This window comes from Lactuca virosa, chromosome 8 (genome assembly GCF_052849685.1).
Source record: "Lactuca virosa cultivar CGN04683 chromosome 8, Lactuca_virosa_CGN04683_v6, whole genome shotgun sequence".
NCBI classification, from domain to species: domain Eukaryota; kingdom Viridiplantae; phylum Streptophyta; class Magnoliopsida; order Asterales; family Asteraceae; genus Lactuca; species Lactuca virosa.
In genome coordinates this window covers 107,202,946-107,230,124 of record NC_136433.1, presented here as the reverse complement: position 1 = coordinate 107,230,124, position 27,179 = coordinate 107,202,946, and the positions used below count along the sequence as shown (strand labels likewise).

At 34.5% G+C, this 27,179-nt stretch overlaps 1 protein-coding gene across 1 annotated transcript; it reads right to left on the bottom strand.

The window, feature by feature from the left end:
- Positions 1 to 23,842: 23,842 nt before the first annotated feature.
- On the bottom strand, positions 23,843 to 26,388 carry LOC145129725 (deoxyhypusine synthase). The gene is made up of 8 exons (XM_079064503.1): positions 26,245 to 26,388; positions 25,700 to 25,956; positions 25,424 to 25,591; positions 25,108 to 25,326; positions 24,904 to 24,990; positions 24,588 to 24,693; positions 24,237 to 24,472; positions 23,843 to 24,153 (listed from the first exon to the last, which is right to left on the bottom strand). Exons 2-8 carry the CDS (start codon positions 25,907 to 25,909, stop codon positions 24,046 to 24,048), a joined length of 1,134 nt encoding a protein of 377 aa, XP_078920629.1. The 5' UTR covers positions 25,910 to 25,956; positions 26,245 to 26,388; the 3' UTR covers positions 23,843 to 24,045.
- Positions 26,389 to 27,179: the final 791 nt, after the last annotated feature.

Genomic DNA, 27,179 nt, shown 5'->3' with positions numbered 1-27,179 from the left:
TCTCAGACTTAGCCTTTCTCTTTACCATTTGGTCAACCGGGTTGACTATGGTCAATCCCTTTCCATTGGGAAGAGACTGCTTTTTCTGGATTTCCAGTGTCACCATTGTCACCGTCCATAAAGTTTTTAGGAAGTTGATCTTCTAATCAAATTTGCTTTACTATCGTTCCAAATCATTGCTGATTCAGCAGCACCATGCAAATAGATATGATCATTAAGGTTCATGTCATAGTCTGTTTCATAGTAGTCCCAAAGGAACTCACTATGTGACTTAGAAAGTGATTGAACATCCAACTTTCTCAAGACTTTGACACCCAACTCTCCCGGCTTGTCAATATGTGACTTCATCTCTAAGATGTGATCACACAGACCTTGCTTGCCATTAGGGCTTGAGTGACCTTGAACTTGTGGGTTAGGGAGAATAATTGGAGGAGGTGGAGGAAGAGAAGTATGACTTCCATGAGCCAAACTCGGGAAGTCATATTCATTAGGAAAGCTTGGTTTGGGAAGATCATTGTTGTCTAAACCAGACATCAACAATGGGAGAAATTCACGTAAAGTGATTTAAGTCCTTAATATAACACCCAATATGATATATTAAGGCTAGGACCCAACAAACTATTTTATAACTTGGAAGAGGGATGCCGTAATCCAAGCTATAAAATATTTGAAGGTAGGTGAATGACGATTCACCAATTTCCACCAAGATAAACGAAATGTATTATTAGGTTTTAATTGGTTTTGAAACTCTTAGATTCTTTTGAGATTCATTGAACTTTTCAATGGCATGTTTCAATCTCGAGTGTGCCCTTCAGGTTTTGTGACTGGGATGCCGAGGATCACAAAACAAGGTGTGAAGTAACCATGCAAATATACTTGGTACCCTTAATATTTACCCCTCAATCGATGTGCCGGTTAACCACACACGCTCCAACGATACTATGATAAACATCAAGTTACCCTTTGCCTACCTTGTTAAGTCCAGGTTAGTGTGCCAGTTAACCACACACGCTCCACTAACAGCTTAAACAAAGTGCAAAGTGTAATTTCATGGATTAGCACCTTATTCACATTTTCCTAAGTAACTAAGATTGGGAATTTATAAAAAGTTTAGTTACTTAGTATTTATCATTAATACTTTTAATGAAGGGAGAATTATAGTCCTTGTCCTACCTATTCGGCTAACGACCCTCCACCAGTCAAGGAAGCGGTGGGTGAGAGTGGACACCCATTAAACTACCATTTTATAGGCAGTAACCTTATACCCCCCTTATAGACCGGCTTCGTGAATGAGGCCTACTAATGGTAAGACGACTTGCTCTTATACATATAATATATTAAACTTTTAATATTATAATACTATAAGGGTGTATTTTAGACATTTAAAATACTTGGTGGTTTAATCTATTAATTAAACTATACTCTTAATTTAATTAAATTTAAACCATGTCATTATGGAATTATTAATTCTCTTTTAATTAAACACTTTAATTATCTATTAATAAAGTTCATAAGAGTTAATTGAATTATTCAATAAAACATCATAATTCCAATTATTAAATTCAAAATTAAAACCATTTAATTAATTGTTCAAGTTATGAACCCAAGAGTTTTAGAATTCAATTCTTTTTTTTATCATAAAAATTTTTTTTCCAAATTCCAAAATTTGAGGGCAAGTTTTGTAACTCTTGAAAACTTTTGGATTCCATAACTTATGGAGTTAAATACTTGTTTTATGATGAAACTTTTCATGTTCCATAAATTAAGAACAAGTTATGGAATTCTTTAAAACATTAAGACCAAGTTTTGTAACTCCATAAAAAACTTTGAATCAATTTTTTTAAAAACCTTTTCATATCCATAACTTATGGAGGTTTCAAAAAACTCTTTAGATCAAACTTTTAAAACTAATAAAATAATCATATCATTTTATCTTTTACTAAATTTTACCTAATTCAACTCATATAGCAAATGATTCAAATTTTACAAATAATTAGTTTTTCACAAAAACAAGTAATTATCTTAAAATTTGACAAACGTCATGTTTTTTTTTCTTTTTTTTCCAACTTTGAAAATAAAACATTTGCATCAATATAACAGAAAACAACCCGTGGCTCTGACACCACTGTTGGGTTTTGAGCATTCTAACACTCCTATGGTGTACATGCAACCCTATAAACCTTGGATCTATGTTTTCTCTATTATACATGCAAATATTAACTATTCCAAGGTTTCATCCTAACTAGCATATTATGAAGAACCTATACTACAAAGTTCTAGTTAGATGACATACCTTTTGATGTAGCTTGATGTCTTCAAGCTTTAAGAGCTTAGCCCCAATAGTGTGGAAGCCTCAAATGGAATCACAAATCACCAAAACACCTTGGAAGAACTTGAGAGAATATGTATGCACAATAAAATCGGCCCACTCTTATTTTCACACACTTGTGCCAATTTTGTGAGCCAAGGACCCCTTTATATATTATGGAGGATTAGGGTTACATCCATGTAAACCCTAATACCCATGACCTTTCATTTACATAGGATCCATGGGTTAAAAGCTCCATGGACCATCCATGAAAGCTTAGCCCAACCTAAATGAACTTGGCTCATTCCATATATATAAGAGTCCATATTTAATTAGTTCTTTTTGATCACTTAATTAATTCTAAATTAATTCTTGATCAATACTAATTAAATAATATGATTCCATATTAATATATTAGAACTTATAATATATTAATATAAATCATAAATATACTATTCTCAAAAGACTATCCATATAAATTGTGCCGGTGAAGTGCAACCCAAATGGACCATGCCGGGTCGGGTCAAGTACATACCAAATATAGTTATGGACTTAGACATTAATCCAACAAATAGTACTTTGATTAGACACGGAAAGTCATGATTTATTATTTCGCACAACTCTCGCTAACCTATCACGGCCACTAACTCACACAGCCCTATCACAACCTTTCCTTTATTATTACGGATAGCCCTTTACTATCCAATTATATTATTAAGCATAATATATGATTAGATCAAGTAACAATCATTTCATATCATACAAATATATTAAACACAGCAAAAACAACACATATAGCATTTAAGTAAATAGATTACTTATATCTATGTGTAGGTTTGAAAGTAACTATGCACTCACCTGACTTAGGTGAGTGAATGGAGAATTTGGCAGCGCTCCGCCAAACTCATTGACTTTTCTTCTAACGTGACCTAGATATGAATGTCACTAAGTCTTAGTCTTACTTTCCTATCGACTAATAATAGTCTAGATTCCTCACTATCCTAATGTCTACATAAAGATCTATCAAGTAAGGAACAACCGGGTAGGATCATATCGAAGGTATGGTTCGTTTGGTATACATAGTATACTGTTTGGAAATCCCACTTTAAACACCTCACTAAATCCAGCCTATACATCACTCCATAATTAGATCAATCATTATAATGGCTTGGAATCACTGATAAATCTTAATTATAGGTTCATAATAACGACTATGACTATAATTAAAAGTTACACTTGAGTAAAATTGATGGGTTTTGAGCATTACATCAATCCTATGGTGTACATGCAACCCTAATACGTTGGATCTAGGTTTTTCTCAAGTTATCATGCAAATAATCTTCCAAAGCATAAACCCTAAGAACTAGCATACCAATTTCGCAATTAACATAAAATTAGGGTTTTAGATCTTACTTTACTTGTTATGTAGCAATAACAAGAACAATCCACAAAGTCCTTGACTCTTGAAAACTTAGTGCCTCAAATGTTGCACCTCTAATGGAGTCACAAACACCATTAGCAACAAGATGACTTAGGAGAGGGAGGAGGAGGCACAAATTTCGTACAAGGGCTCTCTTAGAAGGTTAGAGACGAATTTGGTGGCCTAGAGGGTTCCTTTTATAGTTAGGCTTCTAGGGTTATCAACTTGGAAACCCTAATCCAGTTGCTTAGTCCTTAAGCAGCCCAATGGATCCTTCCAGAAGGCCCTTGGACGATTTCTATATGGACACTCCTATAGAATTCGTCCATTGCATCCTTATGGATCCTAAGCCCAACTTTGTAACTATCTTATAATTACAGTATCAGTCCCTTTTATTTAATTAATCTGTTTTGACCACAAAATTAATTCTAAGCTAATTATTGATCAATATTAATTAAATAATATGATTTCTCTTTTAATATATTATTCACATAATATATTAATAAATCATAATTAATCCTCTTTCTCCTTAATTCATCCTATCAGTTGCTATGGTGAAGGCAACCCAAAAGGACCATGCTCATAATCGGGTCAAGTACATACCAAAATAGGTATGGGCTTAGACACCTAATCCAATAAAAATAAGTGTATCTTAATTTACAGAGTACACTGATGAAAACTGGGAATTAAGCGGGCAAAACTTTGACTCGAGAGCTCCTAATTTCCGACTATCTGGCAACGCAGGGCTTCGCTAAAAGGGTCTGGAACTCGAGAGTATCGAGACTAAGGAGTGGAAAGAGCTCCAGAGGATTCGGGTGGAGTTGGGATGAAAAATGAGATCAAACTCGAGGGTTTTTATAGGCTTAAAAAGTGTGCACGTCGCGCATTTGGTCGGACATAATGACGTGTCGCTTTCTGCGTGGTACCACATGTCGCATTCTGAGTGGAGTGTCAGTGCGTGTGGCTTAGACTGTTAAAGTCCGTTAAAAATTCATAACTATCTCATATTATATCCGTTCTAGGCTGTATTTATATCAACGGATAGGTATTGACGAGATCTTCAGCTCTCGTTTAGATTGTTTTTCCTAACAATCGACCAATTTCAATTTCGGTTTCTGATTCGTATACTGTTACGCTAAAATATTATAAAAATCATAACTTCCTCTCATACGAGCTCCGTTTTCGACGGGTTTTATATCCATTCGTAGCTATCAATGAGATCTACAACTTTCATTTAGACTTCGTCGGCTAGTTTTGACTTTATTTTTAAAGTTATATTTTTAACATGCTTAGACTGTTAAATTCTGTTAAAAATTCTTAAATCTCTCATATTATCTCCGTTATCAACTGTCTTTATATCAACGGATAGGTATTGACGAGATCTTCAACTCTCGTTTAGATTACTTTTCCTAACAATCGACCAATTACAATTTCGGTTTCTGAGTCGTATACTGTTATGCTAGAATATTATAAAAATTATAACTTTCTCTCACGAAGTCAGATTTGGGTGTTCTTTACATGTACGGAATCCTTGTCGCATATACTATAACTTCGGTTAAGATTATTTATCCTCAATAATCTTTTGTCAAAATGTCGTTTTATCGCTAATTTGACTAGCCCGTATATGCGGGTGTTACATTGTGCTTCTCTGGTTCTTCAGTTCAGGTGAGTTTCTCACTATGTCACATATCCCATTGTATATCCTTTTCATGGTAGGATAGAGGTATTGTTAGAGTAAAAGTATTCTAGTTAGCTAGGATAACTCATTGTTATGCATGTGCAGTTTAGGACACTTGGTGTCTTGGTATGCTAGACTGATTGGGTCTTGCATGTTGATTATATGATGTTGTTAGGAGTTACTCTTGGTTAGTGTAACTAGGGTAGGCCAGTTAACAGGATTATGTATGATTGGCCAGCGAAGGACTTTATTGAGAAGTGGTTAATAGTAGGCTAACTAGGGAAGGCTAGTTGCTAAGGGTATGGATATGCTAGTATATGTTATGTGTTTATGTTACATGATTATATGGTACTAATAGTTTGGGTTCTATGTAGTTTAAGTTGGATAGCCTGAGAACTTATGGTATAATGCTTTATTGTGATGTTCTTGTCTGATTGTTCGCTCTCGGGTGGATCATCTGTTCGACTGTCTATCTGATTCCCGACTACATATGACTTAATGAATTGTTTGAAAGACCATAATCTGGCCCCTGACAATTGCATGAAAGACCAGGATGTAGCTCCTGGTAGTGGAGTCAGGGCTATTCCCATTTACTCCTTGGGTGGGGATCGCTATTTGAGTTGGGTTGGGCCTATGAACTCTTGGGTTGGGCCCATTACGTATGCTATATGTATGGGGATAGGAGTTTTGATTACTCGATGCTAGAGTCGAAGATTATATGTGGATGCATTGTATGTATGGTGGAATATGTGGTACATCGAGGAACTCACTAGGCTTTACGCTTACAGTTGTGGATTAAACATTTTGCAGGTCGTTCGTGAGAAGAGCTCGGCGGGACTGTACACGCGCATCAAAGATATTCGTTTCCACGGTTTTGTGATCTTAACTTCGATATGTGTGGTTTTCAATCAATCAAATGTTATTCAATTTTTTTTAAACAAAGGTTTAATTGGTTAGTCTGATTTAAAATGAAAAATCTCTTTGCAGTTTTTGGGACGTTACAAGTTGATATCAGATCCTTGGTTTGATGGATTCGAGCGCGCCTTGCAATGTGTCTGAACTCAAAATGAGGACTGAGAGATTTTCAAAATAAGTTTTGAAAGAAAATGCTTTTATTCAAGAAAAATAAATCTCCTAAAAAGATTTTATAATAATTGGAGGATGCGATGCGTACATTCGGTCGAAGCTCAGGAAGTAAGTGATTCCCAATATATCCATATGATTTTGTTTTTTTATATGAATTGTTATGCATGCTTTGATGTAGGTTGTGGATCTGTTCAGGATTGCATGTTAGAGCTTCCTGATTTGTATATATGCCTCGTATGCCTTCTATGTGTATTTTTGTATGTGTTGTGGGATCTTTGGTTGATTTTAGTAGAGGCATGTTCGGCATACGGGTTTGTAGGAAGGGAAGAATCCTAGAGAGAGTCTAGGAAGTGTAGTACTATGCATATGGCTAGACGCACGCATGCGTGTGAGGAATTTAGTAGAGTGATGTGAAGTGACTTAGGAGTCTTGGAACTGTCTTTGGAACGGGTATGGATAGGTGTGGAAGGTAGTATTGGGCTCGTACTATAGAAAGCACATGATCCATATTTGGGTCAATGAAGTGTTACAAGAATACCGAAGAACTTATAGGTGGGTATATATAGAGGTGGTTTTACACTGTGCATTGGTTTTGATGTGTCCCTGTTATCTTTCATATTTTGGATGGCAACCTTCCGTGTTGGAGAATCAGATCTGAGTGAGAGGGATGTTCGCGACATCATATCTGCAAAGATTTCGAGGTTCATGAGAGAGGAGTTTCCTGGTTTGTCTAATTATTCGCTCTCGGATGGATCATTTGTTCGATTGTCTATCTGATTCCCGACTACATATCACTTTATGAATCGTATGAAACACTAGGATCTGGCCCCTGGCAATTGTACGGAAGACCATGATGTAGCTCCTGGTAGTAGAATCTAGGTTAGGCCCATTTACTCCTTAGGCAGGGCCTGTTATGTATGGTTGTGTGGGGCCCGTAATGTATTTTTGGGTGGGGCCCGTTATGTGAGTTTGGGTTGGGCTCGTGAACTCTTAGGTTGGGTCCATTACGTATGATATATGTATGTGCATAGGAGTTTTGGTTTCTCGACACTAGAGTCGAAGATTATATGTGGATGCAGTGTATGTATGGTGGAATATGTGTGTTAAAATGTTGTCGTGGGCGTCTTAAACAAATAAAAAACACGGCTCGAATGCACTAAAGTATAGCACAAGGAAGCATGGTCGAATCCACAGGGACATACCCTAAAAGTCAATGCCTCTTTGCATAAGGCACACACTATTCATAAAACAAAAAAATATAAAAAGGGGTTTGTTGTAAATTAATAACTAAAAATAGTAGTGAAATAAAGTAAAGAAAATTCATTAATAATAAGTGAATTCAGTTCTGTTGTGACTTTCCTAATCATGCAATCAACATAAACACGATTATTCAAAATGTGTTCTATCTAAGTTGGTACTTAAATTTGTTGGGTTTTGAGCACTATAACACTCCTATGGTGCACATTCAACCCTAAATGCTTTGGATCTATATTTTCTCTAATTATACATTCATTTTCAATTTTCCAAAGCATTCTCCTAACTAGCATACAAATTTTCAAATGAACAACACAACTAGTTAGATGACTTACCTCTTAGAAGGACTTGTAGTTCTTGACCTTTGAAACCTTGAGCACCCCAATTGTGATGCCTCTAATGGTTCACAAACACCAATATGCAAGAGGAGGCTTGAGAGAATAAGTTACTTAGCACAAAATCAACACACACTCTCCAAGAATATTGTGGAAAACGATTTTGGCTCTAGGGGGGTTTATTTATAGTGTGGCAAATGCTAGGGTTACACGTTGTAAACCCTAATGATCCATAACCTTTCACATTCTTATGCTCCATGGGTTAAACCTCCATGGACTATCCATGGATTATCTCATTGGTTTAGCCCATCTAAACAATCATGGATCATTGGCCCACACTATAAGAATCATTGATTTACATAATCAATCCTCATATATTTAATTAGTCTCTTTTGATCACAAAACTAATTCCAAATTAATTCTTGATCAATACTAATTAAATAATATGATTTCTCAATTAATATATTATACTTATAATATATTAATAAATCACAAATAACCTTATTCTCAAAAGTCCATCCTATCAAATTGCACTGATGAAGACAACCCAAAAGGACCATGCTACAATCGGTTCAAGTACATCCCAGTTATAGTTATGGGCTTAGACACCAAATCCAACAGTCTCCCACTTGAATAAGTCTAATAACTATAGCTACCAATGCGACTTCAGGATCCGACTTAACAATCGTAAGCTTTCAAAAGCCGCTGTCGAACTTTGACCTAGTCAGTGACTCGTCCTTTAGATAAGGGATCATATACTCATCTGTTCTCAAAATATCTATGCGGACAAATACATGGAACATAGTCATACTTATTGTCCTGCAATTTGTTTCCCGATTTCCGATTCGTCTGACATAGAATATAACTGAACACATCAATTTAATTCTGACCGGGCCCGACACATAGTCAAAACGGAATCATCGAGGGGCCCAAGATATCGCTTTTAATCCTCTTAGGATAAAAGGAACAGATAAACTTCGATGTTATATGTGACAACCCGAAATTTTCTTTTGTACGTACTCTACAGTCAAACACTTCAATTAAAAGTCAAATTCATTTCTGCTAATTTTTAACTCGGTTTAAAGTCCGTTTGGGTATTTTTAAATATTTATTCTTCGAGAGAATAAACGAAAGGAAGTATTTTTTTTAGAATTATTGGGGAACAAATAACACCTTAATAAGGTGTTGCGGCCAAACACGAGGGGTAGGGCCGAAAACCCCTTTGACCGAGAACTCATGCTTTACACCTTCTTTCCTCATTTCTTACTTCCAAACTCAAGAACACCCACCTTTTCTCTCAAGTACCATAAGAGCTTCTTCCAAATCTTCCAAAAATGTAAGTGTTTCTCCTCTTGATTTGTTGATACAACACTTCATCTAGTAGTTATACATGATTTCATCCATGAAATCTTCTCTTTTTCTTAGATCTTCAAGTGTTCTTCAAGAACACCAAGAACACACACTAGTGTTTTGGGCCGAAAACACCTTTCTTTGCTTCCATATTGTAAGTATCTATCTCCTATACTTGTTATCTAGTAAGGATACTTGATTTAGAGCCTTGAAATCGTCATTTTTCCAAGAACAAAAGGAGTTTTCGGTTAGTGCATCTCCTTAAACCGAAAACCCTAAAGAAAGGTGCCTTTAAGACCTTAAAACTCACTTAAGTCTTTGGATAAAGCTTAGAACCCCTTTGCATGTTTGAAAGCCCTTGAAAATCACCACATGCATCAAAGATCTTGAGTTTTCGGTCCTAACCTCATGGACCGAGAACCATGTGGACCGAGAACCTCTTTGGACCGAGAACCTCTTCGGACCGAGAACCCTTCGGACCGAGAATACCATTAGGACCGAAATCTTCTAGGAACATGCCACTTGGACCGAAAGCTCCATTTGGTGACCATACACTCCTTTTATGCAATCATTTGTGATTGTAACACTTCAATATAAGTGTTTCCTAGACTATAAGGGTGTTATCCTTCTTAATTAGTTGTTAAATGACTAATTGTATTCATATATGTGTCTTTATATGTTAATAGGATCCGTGTGTGTGTTCAAGTCTTCACTTGACACTTAGCATCCTATACCATCCGTTCATTCCAACCACTCACTACAGGTGAGTTCATACCCCTTAATCAACCTTTGAAATGATTTTAAATGCTTTTATGGGGGGAATACAAGTTGAAACATTCTAGTTATTTTTTTCATCATATGTGATTAATAACTAGAACAAACAGAAAGATTTACCATTACTTTCAAGTTACTATCAAACTTACGGATTTCAAGCACTTCAAAACCTTTTACTAAACTCTTTTAAATGCTAAAACTGTTTTCAAAACTCTTTTAAACTTATATTATTTTCAAACTCATATCTACACCAATATATTTATATAAGTAAAACTTGAAGGACTTAGGACTGATAGCTCACCTTATTTCCTGTTCCTTGTTTGGTTGTGGACTTAGGGTATTCTGTTATTTGTCCGAATGTCGTTGAACTCTTAGTTATATATTATATATATGTGTTGGATATAAATACTTTCACTTCAGTTCAGTACCTTTATGTAACGAAGGCATACAAACAACATTACTATTTAACTATAATAGGTATAGTTAAGGGATTGCTACTCACTATTACTACTACAATGATACATACAAGAGTCAGTACATTTACGAGTCACTACATAAGTACTACATTGAGAAACAATACATACTATACATTATACAAGAGAACATACTATACACTATACAAGGGAACATAGTATACACTAGTACAGAGAAAACATTACTACACCAAGAATTATTACACAAACATTTGAATACTATAAACGGAATGTGACATACTACTTCTCGATACGACACTTCATTGTCGTATCACTTTGTAACCAGAGTCTCCTGGAGGGAGAGCGGGCATTGTGTGTATAGATCTATACGGGACAGACACTCCCACACCCCGACTGCTAGCTACAGTCCCAGCCTATAAGGCCAAGGGGTGACAGAATGTTACCTCACTACATATGACACCGGAGGGTCATCAGTTATTCAGCCGTCGATCAGCATGGTTACATACGAGTTCACATTCAAACCTTTAATTAACCAATTAAGAATTAAAGGCAAAATAGACTCTCCGAGGCGTATTGTTCATTTAATACCACCTGGAGTCTACATTTTCATTACCTTAGACTCCCCGAGGTGTACTGTACATTTAGTACTACCTGGAGTCTGTACTTCTTCACTTTATGACCAGCAGTGTCACTGCTGAGGATAAACATTATTTTCCTATGACATTTACTTTGTGATTTTGTCACATACACATTTAAGTAAACTATATTTTTCATAATGATAGTTTAATTGGGGAAAACTCTCACATTTACAAAGGAGCAAACATACAAACAGTCGGGTCTTGGTAGAAGACTACATTTCAGTAGAAAATATAGGATTTTCTAGAGTGTTCAACTATTTACAAATAATTATGAACATTTACACTACGTTGTTACAAACATTTTTTTTATAGGCAATGACACTAAATACTTATGAACTCACCAGCGTTATGCTAATAAACTCTTTCAAAATAACTTGTATTCTCAGGTCATCAGTAGACAGGTACCGATGAAACATTTCCAAAATAACTTGTATTCTAACATACACATAGATTCTTAATATCCGACTCCCATTATGGAAACATTTCCATAATTTCCATATGACTACTCATTATTAAAAGAATCATGTCTATTTATAATAATGTCAATATGGTCCATCCATTACTATACTTCCAACTGTCCTTAAGCGACCAATCCTTGGTGAACCTTAGATTGTCCTTGACAGTTGTTTAACCACTTTATTCATATCTGGTTCTAGTCCTTTTTTCCCTCTTAATGCCCTAGGCATTTGGAAAATTAGAACACATGAATATTATAGCATATGCAATCGATCCTATACCCGAAGCATATGGGATACGATTCATAATGTCTTACATAAAGACATGATACTTGACCAGCCTTTTTCTATAATATTTCCATATATAGAGTTTCCAATGTTGAAGCATTTCAACATGGTATTCATATAAATCCTTGACTAAATTTGATTAAAATCTCAATCTAAACTTTTAGAATTGAAATGAAGTATAAGTTCCTCTCCCTTAATTATAGCAAAACAACTTTTCAACCCTACAACTTTGCGAATTGAAAACTTTGTTTTCTATAATTAACATTGCTAACTTGCAGCACTTACCATAATAATTATGCTCCCACTAGCATAACAATTATTTTGTTACTTGCATAACATTTATGCTCTCACTAGTTGTGACATAAATCCAGAAATCAGCTGGACTTCTAGAAATCAATACTTTATTGACTTTCTTACCAAATTTCAGATTTCTGACATGAGTTGCTTCGATAAGCCTTTATCTAAGCTCACACACCTTTTATTAGAAAGCTCATATGTGTGTCTAAACAATTTTAGAACTTACAGCAATAAGTCTCAAATGTTTAGACCTTTTTCCATTTCTCACAATTCGAACTATGAAGAGGGATACCATAGTCATAATCGAATTTGAGAATGCAAATATCACAACTGCTAACTTTTCAAAATCTACTTAGTGAAAGCGTTTCCTCACAATCATTTTCATGAATTGGATAGAAACCTCATGACACTTAGATTTTTTATGGTGTATGTGTTTCTATCCATGTGAATTTGTCATAACCATAATCACAAGACAGAGCTAGTGACAAATCCAAACTCATATGGGCCGAACTTGTTCAATCTTAATTTCTTTCCACCTGGCAACTCAAGGGCCTACCATTGTTTCCAAGTTGTGATGCAAACAATTGAGAACTCATAGAACTCACATGCATAGTCAACTTCAACTGGAATAGGCACAGAAACAAGAATATGTCAACACGATAGGTTACAAACCTCAAGTCGTGTGCTAGTGATAAATGATAGGTTTTATTCTTGATTAGTTCTCGAAACTTTTCAAGATCTTTAAGACTCCCACTGACCTCTTGACATATAAGATTCTCTTTGTTAAGAAACATTACTTGACAACAAATATTCAAGAGTTAGTGCGATTTCTTATCAAGACAAACACTTTTGACAATCGGTCTTAGTTGATCTTTGTTTTATCCAAAACATTACAACTTACCAATTTCAAATGTACAAGAGTAGAAAACATTAATCTATATTTGCTGATATGTCACTCAATATACAATTTTGGAGTATGACTCTAAGATTTGATTTTGGAACGAAGTATGATTCATCTTAATTGATTTAACCAATTCAACAATTCCTGATTCTTCTTCTTAGCCAAACAAATGCACTAAGGTGTCCTTAGAGGATCAAATTGTGATATGGTTTTCATAATCATTAAGATGATCATAAAACACGATATTCTAGTACTCTCCCATCTTTTCAGATTGGAGAAACTTTTATCTGTCTGCCGACTTTGATTCTTCTTATTCGTTCAGCTATACATTGAAACTTTTTCAATGATTCAGAATTACACGTAATCTTTTAAGCATAACTATCTTTACTAAACTTTAGTAAATCATTACGAATATTCTTATCGTTCTTTGTGGTGGCATTGACCAGTGCACAGCCAAGTGTACCTGATCCCCTAGTCCTTCACTTAACTCACCTTTGTATGTGAACAAGGAATTAGTCCTAATTTCCCAAAGATGAAGGTTCTCATTCATCATACAATACAAGTTGCATGATCCCAAGTTTCTGTCCAATTGAAACTTGGGTGATGAGAATCTTTCCTTATTTGGTAAATTTTGACACTACCACAAACGAAAGAATCAAATCCATTTTCAAATATTTCTAGAAACATACAAACATCAATTTTCACAAACTCTATTGCAAGGAATATATAAATAAGATAAAAAAAACAACAATTTTTATTTATTTATAAAACTGCAGAAAAACTTTTCCTTACAATGCAATTACAAATGAAAACTATGTTATTGCAAATTTCTAAGCAATCTATCATAACTCCTAAGCAGCAGCTCAACCATCTGATCATCGAACCATGCGATCGAAATCCATCTCTTCATGATCAGATTCAGCTTGTTCTTCCTTTAAGCATCCTTTCTTTTCTTCGATCCTACAAAACATAAAAATGTAATCTTATCACATAATGTATTAAGAATCTATAAATAGGAACTTAATAGAGTTAAATAGTGGATTTACCTGAAGTAGAGTCAAACCTTTTTGACTTTACCTTCTCTTAGATCTTTCAGGTATTCAGGACAGTTTCGCTTCCAATGTCCCTTCAAATGGCAGGGGAAACAAGTGGACTCTTTGGCATTTGCACATGGAACTATCTCAGAACTGGATTTTCTCTTATGGTCAAATCTTTTGACCATAGCCAATTCCCTTCCCATAGGAGAAGGGATCTTTTCTGGACTATCTATGTCATTGCCTATGTCCATGGCAGCTTGGGAAGTAGATCTTCCAATCAAATTTGCATTACCAGTACGCCAAATCATTTCTGATTCAGCAGCAATTAGCAAATAGGTAAGATCGATAAGGGTCACGTCGCGGTCTGTCATATAGTAATCTTTAACAAACTCACTATATGACTCAGGAAGTGATTGAAGAACCAAGTCAACAACCAACTTCCTTGAGACATCTACTCCTAACATTCCCAGCCTGTTAATGTGTGACTTCATCTCCAAGACATGTGCACACATAGACCTTCCATCTTGGTGTTTACTAGCCAAAAGGGCTTGAGTCACCTTGAACTTTTCAATTCTCCGAACTTGTGGGTCAGGGAGAATAATTGGAGGATGTGGAGGAAGTGAAGTATGATATTGTGGAATATCATCTTCATTTGGAAAGCTTTTTCCAAAAGATTCGGGAAGACCATAGTTGTCTGAACTAGACATCTACAAGGGAGAAATTTAAGTTAGTTGATTTAAGTCCTTAATACAACACCCAAAACGAAATATTAAGGCTAGGACCCAACACAATATTTTACAATTGCGAAGAGGGATGCCGTAATCCAATTGTAAAATATTTGAAGGTAGGTAAATGACGATTACCAATTTCCACCATGAAAAACGAAACAGATTATTAAGTTTTAAACGGATTGAAATTCCTAGATCCTTTGAGATTCATTGAACTTTTCAATGGCATTTTAAATCTCGATTGTGCCCTTCATGTTTGTGACTGGGATGCCGAGGATCACAAACAAGGTGTGAATAACCATGCAAATTAGCTTGGTACACCCAATGTTACAAATCACCTAATCAATGTGCCGGTTAATCACACACACTCCATTGATCATGATTAACATCAAGCTACCCTTTGCCACACATTGTAAGTCCCAGATTAGTGTGTCGTTTAACCACACACGCTCCACTAACGACTTAACAAGGTGCAAAGTGTAATTTCATTGATTAGCACCATTTTCACAGTTTCCTAAAGTAACTAAGATTGGGAATTAAATAAAATTTTAGTTACTTTATATTTATCATTATACTTTTAATCAGTGTTGCAAAACTCGGCCTACTCGGCCGAGTACTCGGCCGATTACTCGGAATCGACCATCCACCGAGGCGAGTAATGTGAACTCGGAAAAAAAACTTGGATTAAGTCAAACTCGGTCAAAAATCGGTTAGAATCGGTCAAAAATCGGTCAACATCTCTCTAACTCGGGCCTACTCGGTATTACTCGGTCTTACTCGGGCCTACTCGGTCAAACTCGGCCAACTCAGTCAAAATCGGTCAAACTCGGTCAAAGGGTCAAAATTGTCATAAAAAGAGAAAAAAATCAAGAATTTCAATATTAATATGTATAATACACTTAATGATTTATTATTTAACACACACATGTTATTATTACTACATATATATATCTTAAATTTTCAGTAATTATTTATGAAGTGAGACATTTGTGTGTATTTCAGTTTTTATGTATTCACATGTATCTAATTTTGTTATATATTTCAATCAAATTATGATTTTAACTTATGATTTTGACATATATAATTTTCCTAAAATTATTTCTACATGAATTACCGAATCCGAGTACTCCCGAGTACTCGCTACTCCCCAGTCGGCCGAGCAGGTACCGAGTAGCGAGTTCTACAACCTTGCTTTTAATGAGGGAGAATTAATGTCTTATCCTACCCATTCGGCTAACGACCCTCCACCAGTCAAGGAAGCGGTGGGTGAGAGTGGACACCCATTAAACTGTCATTTTATAGGCAGTAACCTTATACCCCCCCTTATAGACCGGCTTCGTGAATGAGGCATACTAACGGTAAGACCGACTTGTATTTTATATATATATATATATATATATATATATATATATATATATATATATATATATATATATATATATATATATATATATTAACTTTTAATATAATAATAGTATAAGGGTTGAATTTTAACTTTTAAAATTCTAAGGATTGGAATTAAATGTTTCAGAAGTGAGACTTTACAAATCCAAAACTTGAGGGCAAGTTTTGAAACTTTTCAAAACTCTTGGTATTCATAACTTATGAGTTGATGTTGGTTTTATGAAAAGACTCTTGATTTTCCATAACTTGAGGACAAGTTATGGAGTTCATTAAAACATTTATGATAAGACTTTTCATGTTCCATAACTTGAGGACAAGTTATGGAACTCATTAAAGAACATTCAGATCAATTCTAACAAGGAAAAATTATCATATAATATTCTATTGATCTAATCTAACTCATATAGCAAGGCAATTCATATCAAATAATTAACTTATTATCTTAATATTTGACAATTGTCCTTTCATTTCCATAACTTATGAGTTTAATGCAATTTTAAAGATGAGACCTTTCATTTTTCATAACTTGAGGACAAGTTATGGAGGTCATTAAAATTCATTTAGATCAATTTTCTAACAACTAAAATATCACATAATTCATGATTGATCTAACTAAACTCATAAACAAGATAATTCCAAGTCAACAATTTACAAGCAACTTTGTTTATCACATAAAACAACAATTATCTTAAAAATTATGACAATTATCTTGTGATTGGATGAGGATAAGCACTACCAAATCAGACAAAAACATTTTTAATGATCCAAAACAGTTTGTGGTAGTGTTCCCAATCCAATCCAGGCCAAGAAACCCGAAATTCTGCAAACAGAGTCTGCAACTCATCGAGTGCATGAACTGACTCGCCGAGTTGCTCTGTTACTGAGTGGACTCGTCGATTCAGTCCATGGACTCGTCAAGTCAGTCCATGGACTCGGCGAGTTCATCAGTCAAAGGCAGAAAATCGATTTTTTTCAACTTTGAAAAATAACAAGCATCAAGTATAACAGAAAACAATCCTAGGCTCTGATACCACTGTTGGGTTTTGAGCACTATAACATTCATATGGTGCACATGCAACCCTAAATGCTTTGGATCTATGTTTTCTCTAATTATACATGCATTTTCAATTTTCCAAAGCATTCTCCTAACTAGCATACAAATTGTCAAATGAACAACACAACTAGTTAGATGACTTACCTCTTATAAGGACTTGTAGTTCTTGACCTTTGAAAGCTTGAGCACCCCAAGTATGATGCCTTTAATGGTTCACAAACACCAATATGCAAGAGGAGGCTTGAGAGAATAAGTTACTTAGCACAAAATCAATACACACTCTCCAAGAATGTTGTGGCAAACGATTTTGGCTCTAGGGGGTTTTATTTATAGTGTGGCAAATGTTAGGGTTACACTTTGAAAACCCTAATCATCCATGACCTTTCACATTCTTATGCTCCATGGGTTAAACCTCCATGGATTATCTCATTGGTTTAGCACATCTAAACAATCATGGATCATTGGCCCACACTATAAGAATCGTTGATTTACATAATCAATCCCCATATATTTAATTAGTCTCTTTTGATCACAAAATTAATTCCAAATTAATTCTTGATCAATACTAATTAAATAATATGATTTCTCAATTAATATATTATACTTATAATATATTAATAAATCACAAATAACCTTATTCTCAAAAGTCCATCTTATCAAATTGCACTAATGAAGGCAACCCAAAAGGACCATGTTACAATCGGGTCAAGTATATCCCAGTTATAGTTATGGGCTTAGACACCAAATCCAACAAAATTTACTAATAAGCTCTAGTAAGTTTTCTTTTACCTAGTTAATTAACCAAAACAGGCTCTTCACTTAATCCTAACTTTTTACTAATTCAACTAAACAAGCTCTTAATTAAAATAAAAAAAAGCAGCCTTAAGATCTGTGTAAAATTCTCAGCAATATTCAATACTTCTCACAATCTCGTAAGCGTAAAAATATGAAATTTTAGTTTATATCAGAGTTAAATCCTAACATGGAACCAATCTGATACTTGTTACTTATTACCAGTTGATTAGAACAATTACGGATTTGGTTAACTAATTAACTAGATTGATTTAATCCTAAATTAAGTGATCAGGCTAAAAAGAATCAAAATCAAACATTCATTAAGCACAAAACTGAATAATCTAGATAGAATCACAAATCAAAAACCAGGCCTAATGATTGATTACATGAAAAATATTGATCTGTGCAGAACTAAAATATAGGGTTTAGCCGGACATGGCTAAAATCCGACCAACACTAATGAAAAGAGACATTAAACTACTAATTCTTAAAAAACTGAATGATTGAGATTATCCACAACCTTTAGATCTTCAGAAAGTGATGAAAAGGTGCAGAAAATCGCCTTCAGAAGTTGCTTTCGTTGTATGGGAACGTCTTGGGTTTTAACTGAAGAGATAGGGAGTATTTATACGCAAGCCAGAAGCATCAAACGAAAATTTTCAAAAAACAAGATAGTGCTTTTGTGAAAAACACGATCATTTTGATAGTGTTTTTCTCCGAAGTCCCGAATTCTCCGTTTAATGAAGTATGTTGCTATATCAGACATAAAACTCAAAAACACGATCGTGTTTGTGCTATGGGGTCCTGAAACTTAACTTTTGGCCTGGAAAAGTTATAAAGATGAACCACAACCAAAAACACAAACTCATGGTGAAAAACACGATCGTGTAAACTCGAAAACGTGCATTTCGGACGTGAACTCTTCAGTTTAAGCAAATCTGAACCAACCTCCAGCTCCCTCAGGTATTTTAGCTCCATGAAGCTCCAAACATGCATCCAAGCTGCTTCCAAAACTCTGCTCCAATTGAAATATCTAAAAAAGACATAAAAACATGATCAGTACGGGAATTCTAGCAATAAACACGAGCTGAACATTATTTAAACTAATGCAGACATAAATGCATAAAATATAATGCAAAACACTAATAAAAACTCCTATAAAAATGCATAAAATGGCATCTAACAATGTGTTATACTGGGGAACTCACTAAGCTTTACGCTTACAGTTGTAAATTAAACATTTTGCAGGTCGTTCGTGAGAAGAGCTCGGCGAGACTGTACACGCACATCAAAGATATTCGTTTCCAAGGTTTTTGAACTTAACTCTGATAATGTGTGGTTTTCAATCAATCAAATGTTATTCAATGGTTTTTGAAACAAATGTTTAATCGATTTTGTGAACTTAACTATAAACCTTCCTGAAGTAGGCATATATATATGCTTAGCACACTGCATGTGCTCCACATATGGCAATATATCTTTTGTTGATTCAAGCAGCTCCTACATTACACACACACACACACACACACACACATATATATATATATATATATATATATATATATATATATATATTAATTAGCTACTATAACCAAATAACTTTTAAATATAATAATATATTTGGAAAGTACCTTATGTTGATCAGCAATAATACATAAACACCTTTCACCCATTTTGTCTTATTTTCAATGTCCATAAAAAACCTATGGGATGAAAATTAGTTGTTGGCATCTCTCCCTATTGCAGTTTGGAGTTCTCCTTTACACTATCAATTTAGAAAACGGCTATCAAGCCTAATTACCCTACGACAAGCTCTTCTTTAACCGCCTTTAAGTGTTGTAAAACATATGTAAATTTAGTGAAAATATATGTTGTTATCAGGGTTGACACTCAAAGTAACTTTAATTATATTACCTGGATTGAATCTTATCAATTTATGTGCATAATCCCAGACTCTTGCATAGTGATCACATAATTTTCATTCTATGAGAGACATTGCACTGCACCTAGCTCTATACCACTTTGACTAAGATATTTGATAATGAAATTTACTTTGTATCATAGTTTGCATCTTTTTACATTTCAGGTTTTATTTTTTTATCAACTCTTTCAAAATTTCCTTCCAATCCATGTTGGATTCATAAATGGAGCATTATCCGAGGACCTAACACACTTATGCTCATCAACCATGGTTTTAATTTGAAAGGACCTCTTTTTACTCACGCCCAAATTCTGAAGGGTCACTGTTTTTCCTCACCTTTCTTCCCACATCTAACCGTCATTATCACATTATCATATATCTGGCCAGTACTCATTACTAATGGCATAATTTCTTAAACAAAGTTTCAATTGGTTAGGTGATTCATACCTTTCTCCATGTAGAGGTTACATCTTATTCTACTTCACAAAGGAATCTTGGGTGAAATATTCAACCCTAAGTCCACCTTCCTCTTCCAAGACTTCTTCTTTAGGAATGTAATCATTAGCATCTCCATAGAGTGTGTTAAGGAACACGTCTTTGCATCTAGTTGGTGGTTCGATTATGAAATTGTCTTTGTCTTCAACGTCAATTGTTAATATCCAATTCTTCCTTTTCATGGTCATTGTCAACGAAATTATTCTCTTCACTCTTACCCTTACGCTTCATTACACTCACTAAGCCATATTTAATAATCAATGCTCCAACAAACATGGACCAATTCGAGGATTTGACCAACAAAGTGTGCCCTTCAACTCATTTATAATAATAATAATAATAATAATAATAATTTATGTTAGTATTCATAACATTTTATCCACGTTAGCCAAGGAACCGGTTACGTAAGTGGTAACCGGGTATGAGACACGTTTTGCAAACATTAGCCAATACCCTAAGCTTAATCGTTAAAAAACAAGCATTGTTTTATCGTTAATAGAGTTAAAGTTAAGGATTTTTTTATAGATTTCCCTTAGATGTAAAACCTAAAATGACTACATGAAAATTTTAAGCACATAGTTCTTTATCGCAATGCTATTTCTCATCATACGACCATTTGGATAGAAATTGAATCTAAAAGGTGTCATTACAATTACAAGGACTTATTTTACATGTACTCTTTTGATACATATTCTCAGAAAACTGTTTATATGATTTATGTAATCATTAGTTGTAACCATCAAACCCATTTGAAATGAAAAACGAATTCACAAAACTTCACACTTATGGAAAAGAAAACAAGATTATTATAAAGACTTAGAAGTTTTAACTTTTCTAATATTAGAATAATCGATCAGAATACATTTGTCTGATCTTAAAGAAAGCTTATCAAATATGTTTTCGTCTTGTAGAAAAAACCAAACAACCAAAGACCTTATAAAATTAAAATTAATATTATGTCTTCTTTTATAAATCATTTGGAAAAGTGATTTGCCTTTCAAATTTGCTTAGAAAGGTTGATTTAGAACATTACACTCCTAACCATCCCCATGTCAAATAAGGATACGGTCATATTCATGATGTTTGTGTTTTCCTTTTAAAACACTATTTTTAATGGAACGGAAATATATGACGTGTAGTGAATAATGCCCGCTTTAAAAAAAACAGTTTGATTTAGAATTTTACAAATTCATAACTTTCCTTTGCAACGAAAACTTTTAACAAATTTTGAAAATTGTTGTTTTATCAAGCAACTAAGTTTTCAAAAACATCATCATTTCCATTTTAATAGGAAAACTTTATACTTTCCTTTAATTTAATCGAAAAATTCAAACTACTCTTGTAAAGTTATCAACGGCTCTGAGACAAAAAATATGAACTCTTCCTCAGTAAAAGACTATATACTAACTCACACATCAAGGTGTACAAAGTCAATTGGATTTGACGTTTTATGTTCATTGGCCAGAAAGGTCTCATAGGTTTGCTTAGCACTATGAAAAATGTCATAAGGAATGACATCACCACTATCATACACTAAGGTTTCTTTTAAAACATGACTTGGTCAGCGGGATGACTGAGTCTGTTGTGTCATACAAACATAGACTGATAGACACAAAGAAAGATTACGTAGAACAATTATTTGAATTACTCAGCATGTAGTTATTTGAAAAATACAGACCACCGGACTCTATCAATCTCTGTTTTACTCGTAGATCCTATAAAGAACAATTGTTTTAATCAAAGTAAATCCCTAGCCTCCTCCTATCTTGGGTTAATTTATGGACAGAAAGAAAATGAACATTGTAATCAGGCACAACTAGCACATTTGCCAACATGCCCGAAACTTTTCAGAAAATAGAGTTGAGTTTTCATTTTCAATTTTCAATGAAAATTTTAGAAAACGCGTTTTGTTGAAACCGGGGGAGTTTTCATTTTCCATCTTAGAAATTTGGAAAACTGTAAAAATCACTTTTCTAATTACATACAATTTGGAAAACTGAAAATTTTCATTTTCTTGGAAAATTTTGGAAAACTAAACAAACCAAACGCGTTTTCAAAATTTCCATTTTTCTTGGAAAATTTTCCTAGAAAACTGGAAAATTTTCCACAACCAAACGCACCCTTAGTTTGCCAGTTTTTGAAATTTTGGTGTCGGTCCCAACGGGATGGTCTACGGTCATTTTTAACTCAGAGACATTCATAATATTTTCCAAACGATCATCAGTACATGTCATTTGTTGAGTTGCAGTTCAGTCAACAATTGAAGAAGACAAATCGATACATGTCATATCAGCAAAAGTATTTATACTTTCAATGTTGGCAGAAGTTTCTTTAACAACGGGTATATTGTTTATTAAACCTAACAATTTGGAGATATGATCACTAAAGAGATGTATTGAAGCTTAACCTTCACCTAAGGAGCACACAATAATATCATAAACACTGTTATTAGCAATTGATTTTTTTGTTTCATTTTCAACTTTAAAATCTTGAAAGAATCTAGTTAGCTTAAAGAGTAAATTACATAAATGGTCCCTATGGTTTAGGGTAATTTGCGCGTTTGGTCCCTAACTTATTTTTTTAATTTGGAAGGTTCTTATTGTTTGTTTTTGTTATACGTTTGGTCCCTGTCTTACCTAAAAAGACTATTTTGCCCTTGATTTTTTAATTTATTTAAATAAACACACCCCAACCCCACCCCACCCCCTCTCTCACATTACCTTACCTACCCCACCATTTTTCCTATTTAAATAATAGTATTTTTAGGTAAAACATGGACCAAACGCATAACAAAAACAAACAGTAGTGACCAAACACGTAATAAAAACAAACAGTAGGGACCTTCCAAGTTAAAAAAATATGTTAGGGACCAAATGCGCAAATTACCCCAAACCATAGAGACCATTTGTGTAATTTACTCTAGCTTAAAACACCTTAGTGTTTCCCTTCCATTACAATAATTGCAAACCAAAGTAGATCCATTTCCATTCTTTCTTTCTTTTTTATATGGACCTTTAGTAAAAAATAAATAAAACAAAATAAAATAAAAACCTGATTTTTTTTTTATTATTATTATGTCCAGAAGAGGAGCCTCTAAATTGAAAATCTCTTCTCTGGAAATAATGAAAAGGGCTTTTTTGACGATAAGTAAAGGTTCATGCATTAAATTATTACTTCAAATGTAACTGTATGAATCATTTAACCCCATTAAAAATTGCATATAAGTTTGATTTGTCGTGAGAAGCTTTAAAATTATTTAAACATTTTACATGTACACTCTCCAAGATTAGTAACATGGTCTCCTTGTTTGTGTGCATTAATATTCTTCCAAAGACCATTTTTTAGCAAACAAAATATCAAAAATGAGTCCCTGCCCTACACTGTTCCACCTTTTTAATCCAAAGCTTTGGTTGACTCAACATTTTTCATCTCCCCCTCTCTCTTTGCAGCAAATGTTTCTGCAACGAGTAAAGGGAACGCAATAGTTGCATCACAATGCACCTGGATCAAAACCAAATTCAATACCATTTAAATTAAAAACTTCACCAAAATAGTAAAATATTGGATTTATTTTGATGAAAAACCTTGACAGATTTAGCAGAACCACGTATTTTCCCCCAGGAGACAGCTTCATCAGGACGAGCACCAGAATCACTACCATCAAACTCCTGAGCAGTGTTGATGAAAACAGCATAATCCGCACCATTTCTCATCATATTTGCATTGCATATATGGTGTTTTGGTAACCCTCCTCCTAGAATTATCATCCCTGTCTTTCTAGGGTTTGCATGCACAGCCTCGCTGTTAATCGCGCGTATATCTGTTAATCAGTTTTCACAAATTATAACACCTGTAAAATGATTGTAATAATAATAATAATAATAATAATAATAATAATTGAAGAAAGTCAAGATGAGAGAAAATTGGCATGTCACCTTGTACTACATCAATAACAAGACCTGGATTGCGAAATGAATGGAAATATAACATGTCCCCAAGAGACCCGTCTGTTAAGCCTGGGCAAAACACAGGAATGTCGTTCTACAATAAAACTAATCATGTTATGGCATAATAATAATAGTAACCCAACTCCAAAAACTATCAGAAAGAAGATATTAAAAAAAAAGGTAAACGTAGATATGTTTTGAAACCATGGAAGAAGATAACAATTTTGTTGGGTACAAGTTTAGCATTCAAAATCAGAGGAGATCATGAAAAAAACAAAAAAAAGAACTGTGGGCATGGGATTACCTTATATGCCCAATATAGATAAGAACTCTCATTATTAATCTCCTTCCCCAAACGAGATATTACTTTTGATGGTGTCCATAACACATGCTGTTAAACACAAAGCGGATAGAGTATAAATTTATATGATGGAAAGGATTTTGTATCTAAATAACAGATTACAAAAATGTAAATCAACAACACCTTGAATGAAAATACAATGAATACCTGTGTATTTTGTTCTTGAAGCATTTGGTCAAATATTGGGATAATCCAATCCTCAAATTTACAGTAGTTATCATTTGGCACCAATAAATTACCAATACGATTAAGACCTTTTGAGCGTAAGGCAGCACCAGGTAGAGAAAATTCACCTCTGTATGTGTCTGCAAGACATTTTATCAGATCTTCCTCAATGCCACCAGTTGTTGTCACAATCACATCAACCTGCATGGATTTAAAACGTACATACATTTTGTAAAAGAATAAAACTCTGATATGTTTGTGTAATTGTTCATAAGCATGAAAGTTGCAAATTACTAACCATATGATGCTGAGTTAGATAGCGAATAATGTCTCGAACACCAGAAGAAATGAGGTTTGAAGTGAACCCTAGAAAGATTTTGCACTTGACAGACTCTCTGTAAGCTGGGTTACTCTCTTCCTCACTGCAATCTTCGATTACTTGCTCATGAGAAAGCCTCCAATCTAGCTACAATCAACAAATTGGACGCCTCAAGATCATACAAACATGAAAAACCTAATTCGAAAAGATAAAAACAATAAAAGGTGGTAAAGAATCTGAGAACGAACCACTTACCATTTGATTAACGGTTTCAATGGCGTCACCGAGGTTAGAAGCTTGGAAACCGGTGGAAATTAGGGATTTGAGAATCTGTGAATAATCAATCCCATTGTTGAAATCGTAGCCCTGGATTTTAGCACAGCTGCCTTCTAAACTCTCTGATTCCTTGAACACCACCGACCTTAAGTTCTCAATCACTCCTGCCTCTTTAACATCTTCCCCCATATCTGCAACTTGGGCTGCTGCACTATCACGCTACTAAGGGGCTGTCTCTGTTTTACCAAACAAACAATTTACAAATACACAACATGACTAGTAATTCTCCAAAGATGAACACAAACAACTAAATCCTAATTATATAGCTGACCTAACGTAAATCAGAAAGTCAGAACATTCCTTATCTTTCAGTTGTGATAAATCAAACAATTTTCCCGATATACATAAAAGTCAAATAAGTCACCATACTAATTTTCCTTCAGCTCCGATAAATCAAACAATCGTACATATGCAGGACATCAAACATATCAAACAAAATTGCAAACGAATCAAACAAATCAAACCTGTGGAACAGTAGGGAGAAGGATATCTTGTCGAGCCGGTGAACGAGAGAGAGCGCCAGTGGGGAAGACGAACCGGCGGTGGGGGGGGCGGCTGGAGGTACCGGCGACGAAGTGCTGAGGAGACAGAGGAGTTCACTTTGTAAATGAAAAATATTAACACGATATTAAACAAAAAGTTGTCGGATGCTACTATGGTTTTTGGGTTTGCAAGATCGGGATCGGATCCCAATATCTCACAAAATAAAATATAATTTTAATTTATAATTTTTAATCATGAAAAATATTTCAAACATTTAATTTTTCGTTCAAAAGTTATAAAAACTTCAAAATATTAGTCATAAGCCACAATAATGATAAATGGTAAATTGCTAAAAGGTAAAAGACATAAACTGGTAAAAAAAATCAAGGGAAGGTAGGATCGGATCGGAGCTCGATCCTACGATCCTATCTACGATCTTACGATCCTACCTGCGATTCTACCCCAAATACGATCCTTTTACGATCCAGATCGTTTTTCATACCTAGGATCGTAGGATCGTACGATCATACGATCAGGATCGCGATTTTGACAACCATGCAAAAACCTTTATCTTTTTTTTTTTTAATGAAAAGCATTAAAGCAATGTATGGGAGGGATGTATTTCGGGCCGGAACTAATCGGAACCGGACCCGAATAACCTGAAACTTTAATTGGATGATAAGTTGGAACTAAATCCGGACTGAATATGCTAATGCAGGACCGGTTCGGTTCGGGTATTTTGGATTTATGTTCGGTTATTAACCCAAAAGGAACGAAATAATATGTACATTATGCTTTTGAACCGAAATGATCCGAATAACTCAAATAAACCAAGATGAATGGAGTTCGATTTCATGAAAGTAGAGTGAAGTTCGATTTCACAGTAGATGTTCTTTTTGTGTTCGATCACAGTAGG

Coding starts and splice junctions, on each gene's coding strand:
- LOC145129725 (XM_079064503.1), bottom strand. CDS start 25,909: ATGGGGGAAGATGTTAAAGAGGCAGGAGTGATTGAGAACTTAAGGTCG. Junction 24,473..24,587: donor TGTTATTGATGTAGTACAAG/GTGACATGCCAA, acceptor ACTGATTAACAG/ATATACGCGCGATTAACAGC. Junction 24,154..24,236: donor GTTCTGCTAAATCTGTCAAG/GTTTTTCATCAA, acceptor GTTTTGATCCAG/GTGCATTGTGATGCAACTAT.